The sequence below is a fragment of the Scophthalmus maximus genome, chromosome 20 (assembly GCF_022379125.1).
Source record: "Scophthalmus maximus strain ysfricsl-2021 chromosome 20, ASM2237912v1, whole genome shotgun sequence".
NCBI lineage: Eukaryota > Metazoa > Chordata > Actinopteri > Pleuronectiformes > Scophthalmidae > Scophthalmus > Scophthalmus maximus.
Window position 1 is genome coordinate 5,305,001 of NC_061534.1, and position 10,137 is coordinate 5,315,137.

The 10,137-nt window shown below is 44.9% G+C and overlaps 1 protein-coding gene across 1 annotated transcript in view; it reads right to left on the reverse strand.

The window, feature by feature from the left end:
• Nucleotides 1-9,204, reverse strand: part of LOC118285245 (ephrin type-A receptor 5) — a 58,779-nt gene extending 49,575 nt beyond the window's left edge. The window contains exons 1-2 of the mRNA XM_035608744.2: nucleotides 8,869-9,204; nucleotides 2,933-2,997 (exon numbers count right to left, since the gene is read on the reverse strand). Coding sequence (XP_035464637.2) covers nucleotides 2,933-2,997; nucleotides 8,869-8,971 — 168 coding nt within the window. The 5' untranslated portion in view covers nucleotides 8,972-9,204. The remainder of the gene's footprint in view (nucleotides 1-2,932; nucleotides 2,998-8,868) is intronic.
• Nucleotides 9,205-10,137: the final 933 nt, after the last annotated feature.

Genomic DNA, 10,137 nt, shown 5'->3' on the forward strand with positions numbered 1-10,137 from the left:
CTCCGTGGTTGGCTTGGCGTGTCAGGGCCTTCTACAGACCCAGCAACCATTAAAACTAATGTTCAGATAAGAGACGACGTCTGTAGGATTCGGAGACAGATGGATCGGACAGCAAAATAAATCCATACTGCCAGATTCATCCCTTTGACGGCACCTCCTTTCCTTTCCTGACTCTCCTCACTTCATTCTTGCCCCTTCGTGACGCTCAAAGACGCAGGAGATGAAAGCGTCCCCCTCATGTCATACGATCGGCAGCCCACCCAGTCTACGACCAAGCGCCCCGCCCTTGCAACGGGAACAGGAAGCAATGGAGGTATTAGATGACAAAGTGATGACAGCCAAATTGTCCCAGTGGGCAGGGGGGCGGGGGCGGGGGGTCCTCCATGTATTTTTTTTTTTACGATTGTCTTCATGTCTTCTCCCCTTTTTTGTCCAACACTACACCGGTAGTAGACTAGACTTTTTTAAACTAAATGTCATATCATAATTACATATTTTTTAAAAACAGCGGGAAAAAATGACTTTGATGGTCATTTTAGTATCCTGATTTCTGTATTAGTCAAAAACAAACAAGCGAACCCAACATTGTGTCTTCTCAAGAATCAATTCTTTGGTCTCCGTCCAAAACCATCATCCGCCTGATGCCGTCAGACATCCACGATGAGACAAAACGGAAATTCTGCTCTTCAGATGCTCTGCTTTCTTTCATGTCTTTGTCCAATCTTGATAACCCATTTGTCCTCATTTTTCTCCTACCAGTGTATTCAAGGCCACATGAAGCTCTGCTTCTTCTCTCTCACCCTCATTTGCCCGTCTAAGACTTTGCAGGGTCTTGACTGTCTGCAAGCTCTCCATCAATCTCTAATTCTCTCCACCTCTGTCGCTCAGCACATTGTAGGTGAACGCTCCAGGGGGGGCCTCAAGGCAACATTTCACTTTGGTCCCATGCGAGATACTGTATCTTGTCTTCGACACGATCTTTCTCAATAGAACGCATCATAATGCTTGTACACAAAGAAGAGAAGAAGTTTTACTACTAAATACTTAAGGTTCAAGAAGCTCAACGAAGACGAGAGGCAGCGTTTTTCCAGTGAAAAATGTTTTAAAATGAACAGTCTTCAGCTACAAACTACTATATTAGTGTTATGGTCTTCACTGAATTGTGGCCAAAACAAGTGAAGTCCATCCAAAGCCCCCCCCCCCCATTTTCTTTTAGCCCCCATCGCCTTTTATCTTAGATGCATGTCTCAAGAACTTGTGAAGCATACGGAAAGCTTTGAAAATTGACAGCAGAGAGAGGCGACGGGAGGATGGTGAGATAAAAAGACGGGCAGATGACAAGTGCAAGAAAAGAAGAAAAAAAAAAGGAGGATATAGAGTCAAATACATGTTTGGGGGGGGGACAAGGAAGGAAGGAAGGGAGGAGCGGGGATGAGAACTGAGCCGGGAAAAGAAAAAAAGGTGAGGAATAAGGAGGAGCGGCAATGATGCAGATTGAAGGAAGGAGAAGAAAACAAGGGATGGAAAAAAAATACCCATCTGGAACATGGGGGGGGTGGGGGGGGGAAATAAAGCTCTTTGCCTCCTCAATATCTTATTGAGCCATGGTATACTGCTGCTGCCAAGTGGGAATGCGTGTCTGTGTGCGAGAGCATGCTGCAGATTGGGCGCTGTTGCATAATAGTGAACATGAAAAGAATGATAATTGCCGACATAAAAAAAGCAAAACAACCCAAACATGGAATATATTTACTTTGTCGCACATCAAATTAAACAGAAAGGACATTTTAATCAACTTAAACTGTTGCTGAATTGAATCATAATAGATGCGGAGAGAGAGATTGTCATAATAAGATCCCCACATTGTCTTTTATCACGTCGTTAATTTTCCCTCCCTCCGTCGACACCGAATGCAGATATTATTTATGCAGATGCATTGTCGGGAAAGCGCAACGCACCATAATCACATCTTCATTAATATGATTGCGGCACATACGGTTGCTTTTGTCAGCACTATCTCCCCCATCTACGTACGGCAGCCGCGGAGTGGGCCCGTGATTTGAATACCCAGAGCTGAGAAAAAGCGCTGAGGTCAGCGCTATTGCTCCGGCGTCTCTCGCCGCATATTTGCCAAACAGGGGATTTTTCGTGTGATGAAAAGATGCATAAATGGATTCTTGTTTAAGCCCAACCACCGCGCTATATCCACCCCCTCTTGAGGTTAGGGAATTTAAGTTTTCCAAAGAAAGGCATAGATTGGGCATAGAACTATTCCGTCTTACGACTCAAGGTCTTGAAACTCCAGGGGACATTATTACATGTTTTTAAAACATCCCTTCTTTTTCCTTAAAACACACTATAAAAAGACCATGAAATAACTATTTTCCAACTCTAGTTAGCTGTTCTCTAATTAGCCATCACCCTGGGAATACTTGGAGATGGAAATTCAGTTCCCGGCTTGAGAATAATATATTCCATGGTGACTTCCGATGTCTTATTCATGAATTCAATTTCGTCTGATAATGAACTGAGAGTTCTTGGAAATGAAATGACCTTCAACCTCGATAAAACAAATGAACCATGTACCTGCACTTCAAAATCGTAAAGTTAGAGGTTTCTTTCATCGTACCCAGTACGTAAAATATGAGATATGGTCAATTACATTTTTTATCGTCCTTTTGTTCTTCCATGATTTCTGGGTTTAATGAATATTGCAAAACGCTACAAAAATGTTTGGACTACACAGCATTGACATGTTTTTTATGTCAAGAGGAGTAAAAATCTTTCTAAAAGAATGAAGGCAACACATCTGAGCAACATCTCTGCAACGAGAGAAACCACGTGCCTCCGAAAAAACCACTAGCCCGCAGACCAAAGACACTATGATCACTGACAACTTCAGAACAAATGTATGCATCTGAACAATACTCACCCCATTCTTAGGGTAGGCCACCCATCCCAGGTCTCCCATCACGGAGCGGGAATCCAGCAGGTTCACTGTTAAAAAGGTTAAAAACACAGTCAGACACACAACCCAACAGTGATAACTAGATAGGAACACATGACTGAGAGAAATCCAGACTCTAACATTCTCTAGACGTGTATTCATGAGCCGTTTGGGTGGAATATTTTTTTCATTGACGAATGATGAGACTATTTACGGCATTATACGTATTCTGCAACTTGAGGTCAAGAGTTGCTCCAGTTGCATCACAAAGGCTGATTGTGTAGATTCAAAATAGTTTTGAGAATTGACACCAGCTCATTCAGCTCAGCGTTTGAAAACCTGAGCGCGTCCATGGACTTGTAACTCTGGACTTGCTTTCGGGGCAGTTGTCACCTGGGACATGTTTTGAAGAGTTGCAGTACTTCCTGCAACTTTTTGGACTTACCAACATGAAACAATCAAGCAAAAAATGAAGTAGAATGTAATCTCATTCATATTATTTATGCGTGGAGTACAATCTCTCCAGTCACGGGTTCTCTGATAAGCCACGGTGCAAAACATCTGGTCCTCGCACAGTATCAACCCTGGCACAGTGTCAACAACGGGACAGGTGAATTATGTCAGTGTGTCCAACTGATTGTTCTACAAAAAAGGGCTCAAAAAGTTATTGATGAGTGAGGAAACTGTGAGCTCACAGAAGTTGGCAGATAAGTTTTGAGGCGACAGTCAGAGCAGTGAACACAAGCTGCAACCGTCGGCTTGTAAAGGTTGAGGATGATGCGGCAGTACGGGGCCTACAGCATCAACTCAGAGCTCAGCTCGCGGCTAGTTTAGCAAGTGGCCCAAAAATCCCTGAAAAGCCTTATCGCAGACAATAAATACAGTAAATCTGTTTTTTGTTTTTTTTAAAAGCTGCATTGTGACAGCTTCAGCTGACTTCGCCATGACATGACGCGCACAGTCATAAAACCCGACTGTAAGGGCGGAGTTCAGTTTTCTTTATCTCCTCTATGATAACGTTCGGGCTTGTTCCGCGTCTGCTGCCCAATGTGTACTCAAGCAATAAAAGAGACAGTCCAACTGACAGATCCTTTTAGTTGCCATAATGGGAGCGGATTAGGACATCCGAGCATTCAACTTGCAGAAGCCTTAAACTTGTATTTAAACTGCAATACAAGTCTCCACCTGCCTCTCTGCTACGTCTATGCTCCCGCTGCATGGATCCGTTGACGGGCCATGACGTGGCCACTGAACGTAAGCACGGACTATTCCGATAAAACGTAGTCAACGAGAGAAACTGCGTCCCCAGTTTGACATGAAGAGAGAAACTTGTACTGCAAAAGGAAAGTCGTGAGCAAAACGACAACAGAGCGCTGGCTCGGTGAAGCAGACAGTCCGCTCCGTCTGTTCTGCAGTGAACAGTCTCGGTCAGTACGCCGCCAATAATATAACAATATAACAGACAGCAGTCATGAGGGGAATCTGGACCGTGGAACTGCTCCGCTTGCGACACTTACTGATCAAAGTGTCGAACGTGCCTAAAATCCAACCGGTTGTCCAACTGATCTGATAAAAAGAACCACCTACAGTAAGTGAAATCCCCAAATCCTAGACACTGTGGGGGGTTAGGGATGCCCAGTTGGGGTCTGATTCTTTTGTCTACCTTTGTTGCAGACTTTCATTGAAGTTTTCCAATTTTATCGTGAGCCACGCAACATCCAACAAGAATAAAAACATGCAGACGGCTTCAATGATGCATTCACAAGGTTACTTGCTTCAGTGTAACCTGTTTAGGTCCGTCTATACATCCATCCCATGTGATCCGGTCTAACTACAATCAGTAGCTTCTCATTAGCGGCCGTCTGCACGCTCCTCTTCAGGAACATTGAGTTGAAGGTCAGAGTTCAGCCTCACGTTCTCCGGATTTAAACCAGAGGGTTTTTTTGTTTTTTTTATCCCGTGTCCAACTTAAACTGTCTGCTTTGAAGTCAACTGCTACAGTGGCTATACCCGACTCTGTCCCCCAGAGCTGGCTTAGAAGAATTCAATTCAAAATCGCACCCACAAGGACAACAAGCGAGGACATATTGTTATATGCAAACTCAAAAACATTTACTGCTTTTATCTTCTGATGAAATCATATGCAAACAGCAGGTACCGTCTTTGGACGGGCCCGACCAACTCCCCATCCACAACAGCAGGAGAGGTTTTACTCAACGGAAACATTGGGATTTAATATGCCAATTCTTTTCCCGCAGGAGTATCTAACTGACTTAACCTGAAAAAACTTTTGGGTGTACCAAGGATAACATGTTTTGAAGTGTTGCAGTACTTCCTGCAACTTTTTGGACTTACCAAAGAGAAACAATCAAGCAAAAAAGTAAGTAGAATGTAATCTCATACATATTATTTATGCCCTCCAACCAGCTGTTGAGTACAATCTTTCCAGTCACAGGTTCTCTGATAAGCCACGGTGCAAAACATCTGATCCTCACACAGTATCAACCCTGGCACAGTGTCAGCAACGGGACAGGCATCCGCAGTGATAAGGTGGTGCAAGCGGAACTAAATATGAAGCGGCCGCCAGTTCAGTAACTGAGGCATACAAGGTCGGCAACTCCTGCCAGCACACACAAAGGGGTTTCATGACAATCCTATTGGGGACGTTGCGTTGACTTCCATAAATTGTGGATTGCCTATAACCCGAATGCTAGCACCCAACCTTAACCAGGACCTCGGAAAAGATGTTTTTCCACATTATAGGACAGGTGATATGTTCCCAAGAGGAAAACCGCTCCTGACAAGGTCGGTGAAGAGGTCCCAATGAGAAACTGCATGAAAGACACACACACACACACACACACACACACTATTGTAGTCTGACTGTCTCCACCGCTCTACCGAGAATAATGAAAGATGTCCTTCGGAGGCGATTAGACAAGTAATTAGGCCATAAAGAAGAGATGAGTGATGCTGAACTAGATCATAAAGGATAGGTTACTTCTCTCACTCGCTCTGAGGCTCAAGTTACTCACAAGTTACAGCTCAAGCTGCGACAACCGTCTACACAACTTATTATCCAAAGTCCGCGCCGCTGAGCAAATGAAGCGATTCGGACGTCTTGTACAGTGACATCGCTTCAAGGATACTTATTCAAATATGTTGGAGAGTAAGTGGATTTTTCAGCAGGCGGATTACTTATAAAATCCCTCTTCAAATGCCAACAGAATTTTCTGATCGGGGAGGCACAAGGCTGCCGTGGTATGCATCGTTCAACCGTGCATTTTTTGGCACTTGAGCAGGAGGAGGGTTTAAGTGCCATCATTCAGAGAATCCTGAATACAATCTTGTCCAAGAAACCACATCATTTGATCAACGCCATTACCAGCAAAGAGCAAAAAGTGATTCACTTTAAACTCCCTAATGTGTGTTTAGGCACACACACACACACACACACACACACACACACACACACACACACACACACACACACACACACACACACACACACACACACACACACACACACACACACACACACACACACACACACACACACACACACACACACACACACACACACACACACACACACACCTCAGATCATCCTCATTAGTTTGACAGCGTTACTCATAGATCACAATAAACTCTGAAACAAATGCGAGGCATCTGGTCTCCGCATCAAGATATTCTCAGGAAATTGATTAACCCTAAATAAGAATGGATTAGCCTGAAGAAAGGAAATTCATCAACTCCGCACGGCGCGTGCAGTTTTTCTACACGACATCATTCATCAGTGGTGGAGCGCCACTGCAGGAAAACTGCGTCCTCTGCTAGAAATATGTTAATATGATAAAGCAGGGATCAGGACTTTTCTCTCTTGTTCACCTTTTCTTTTTTTTCTTCTCTTTCCTTCAATTAGTCACCGATCAGGAAACAAGTCGGCGCGTAGCTGCAAATTGAATTAAACTAAATTGAATTAAGGTGAAGCTCAGCTTTGAAAAAAAGATTTGAATGAGGGGATAGTCTGGTGTGTAATGCGGGGACACGACACGCTGCAGAGCCTCAGCATGTCGCCGGATTGAAAAGTTCCCCGCTCATATTAGGACAAAAAAAAATTGAGACGGGCGAGTGGCCAAAATCCCCGATGATTCCTCGAAGACGTGTAAAGCGAGTTGAAATTGAATCAATTGCAATGAATTAGCCCAATGACAGAATAGCAGCTATTCTAATTACGGGGCTTTTTCCTCTCCTTCCACAATTATGCTTGCGACGGTATGATTATGCACCGGCAACGTAAATATGGGCCAAATTAATCTAAAATGTGTGGCAGCCCTCGGGCAATTGATTCTTGAGGGGCTGAGGTGTTTCACGGTTTTAGTTGAGTAGAAGTTCTCAGCTTTTCTAGGATTTTTTTTTTTTGATGATGTGCTGTCGCGGAGGAAGACAAAGGGATGATGAATGAAGACTACGAAGACGTGAAAGGTGAAATGTAGGCGTTCTCTCTCTTTAAAACACAGACTTCCCGTCCAAACTGCTATTGATTCACTTCGTTCTCACAGCCTGGAGTCAGGCTTTAACAAGCCGTTGTTTAAGAAATATTCTACTTTTCCAATGCATGTATTTGGCAACAAATCTCATTTGGATAGACTGCGAGTAAAACGCTCTTTTCACAGGATTCTGGTGAAATTGCAGACGCTCTTATTTTGGAACTACAGGGTCAGTTGCTATCCCGTTATGCACAAACACATAGGTCGAACGCTCCAAACCCTCAGTGAGGTCACTGACACTGACACAGAGAGGAATAACCTCCACACTCTCTGTGAACTTTGAACTATTCCATGCTGCCAAAAGGAAGCCCGGCAGACCACAGGAGGACCCGTGTCACGTCCCATGCGGCCACACGTTGGGAGCTCACTTTTGTGCGTCTAAACTTTGACCAAATAAATCTGCCACGCGAAGAATGGGGAGGTTGATGAATGCCCCCCCCCCCTCTTTCCCGGATAATGCTGTCCAATAGCCCCCCAAAAACAATGGCATTCATCTCCCGCTATTAAAAACGCTGATAATAGCGTGGGAACAATATTTGACAAATCTCTCCTTTTGTCTTCACTTGTTCTTTTTTAACCACATTGCAAATGTCCATATTTGGAAACGGGGGAAAAGCAGGTGAGATAAATAAAACTGACTCGTTTGCAACCAACCGCAGGCATATGGAGGTGATGGAGCCAGATTATGTGAGCGTGGACACATGGAACTGTTAATATCTGACAAGTCACATCGGTGAAAGTGACAGCTGGACTTGTTGGCTGAAGAAGTCAGAGGTTTGACAGCGCTCAGTCTACATCTCTAAAGACAGAGAGTCGGATTAGCCTGAAGAGAAATACGGCAGCAAGTCACAACGTCTCCATTATCACAAAAGCTGAGGAAACTATGGTCAATTTAAAAGTCACTACACAAAAGCCAAGCAAAGGAAATGAGCGTCAATATCAGCACTCCATTTTTCTAAATTTCAAAATCAGGTCTACTAAAAGTGAACACCTCACCTGCTGCACAGCACAGCGTTTTATGAGGAATAAAGACATTTACGCAGCGTCTGTATCAGGAGCAGCCAAGTCCTCAAATTGTCTGGTTATTATCTGGAGAGAGACGCGTGTTCTGGTCAAAGGTCCCTTTTCTTTCTTTTTTTTTTTTTTTTTAACAGTTTCTGAACGCACAGTCTCCAGCCTCCTCGGCTGTCACAAATATTATCTGTTCGAATGAAATCTTGTCAAACGGCGTCGTTAAAGCTGAGCTTGACGCAGAGCGACGCTCCGGGGCCATCGGGGGCGCGCAGGCGGACCTTTAACCGTGGAGACCAGACGGCGACGATCCAAACCCCGCGTGCGCGTAAAGCTGCGGCGGCTCCGCGCGTCATTTACCTTCATTGGCGGGGATACACCGCACCGCTCCGTGCAACGCCACGCTCCAAACGCACGTCCACGCCACCAGCCGAATGCCACAACTCCACCAGCGAGGTTGCATGGCGCATCCGCACGCGCGCACACACACACACACACACACACACACAAGGAACAACACTAAAACCAAAAAAAAAAAAAAAAATCAGCTGTATCAGCGTGTAGATTTTGCCCAAACGACAGCAGTTTCAGTCAGAGTTGAAGCGCCACACCGCACCGCGCACTGGAACCATCTGTGTCGCCGTGCGTCCGCTCGCAGAGGTGGGAGCGCATGGTCTGCGCAGCGCGCGGGGAGGTGCCGACGAGCTGCGTGCGCTCCGGGTTTGGGGAGGCGTGTCGGGCGGCGCGCAAAGGGGGGCAAGGGGGGCGGCGCCACCCTCCTCCAATCACAGACCACCAACCCCCCTCCACAGGTGAGCCCCCTCACTGTTGGACTCCCTTTCTCCAAATCATAATAATAAACTACATCTTCACTAGTGACCGCTTTCAAAATATGACGTCATCAATTCATGGTGCCTTTATTGTTATGCATCTCAGCGTGAGTGAGACTAAACAAGATGGACGGAGAGAGAGATGTGGTTTGTGTCTTGTTTTTCAGCTTTTCACCACGTGGCGTGTTGTTAAAAAGCAAAGTTATTACACCAGGGATGTTTGCTTCTGTGTTTTGAATCATTATTATCTTTGTGGCCCCATTGGAGGACGTCGGGGTTCCAGGCACACAAGGTGTGAACCTGGGATGTATATTCTTACCTCTTGTGCATTTCCTTTCTTAGACTTGATTAGAACATATGACATTATCTGTGCTTGCGTTGTGGTTTATTGGGGGGCATTTTATCTTTTACCTAAAAACATCAGTAGAATACAGATGGGTGAGGTCACCAAGGACGGACCTTTTCTACACTGGTGAACGAGGTTTTTTCCCTCAGCATTGCTGGAATTGACCAGTTTGAATAAAGCAAAAGGGACTTTAAAAAACGTTAAAATCATATTTACCCGATTACATTACATTTTAAAATGTAAATTTGACTTCTTTTGGGGTTTGTAAGCCTCTTCACTTGGTAAGAAAGTGTTTTGAATTCCAACTCTCACTCGTTGTGCATAAGCTCTAACGGTGAGGGGGGGGGGGGGGAGTTGAAGTCAAAGATGACCTTTGTCGATGTGCGGTGAACCAAATCACCGGCAACTTTTTCTACACGTACCAGGAGCCCCATATACGACAAAGTGTGCACT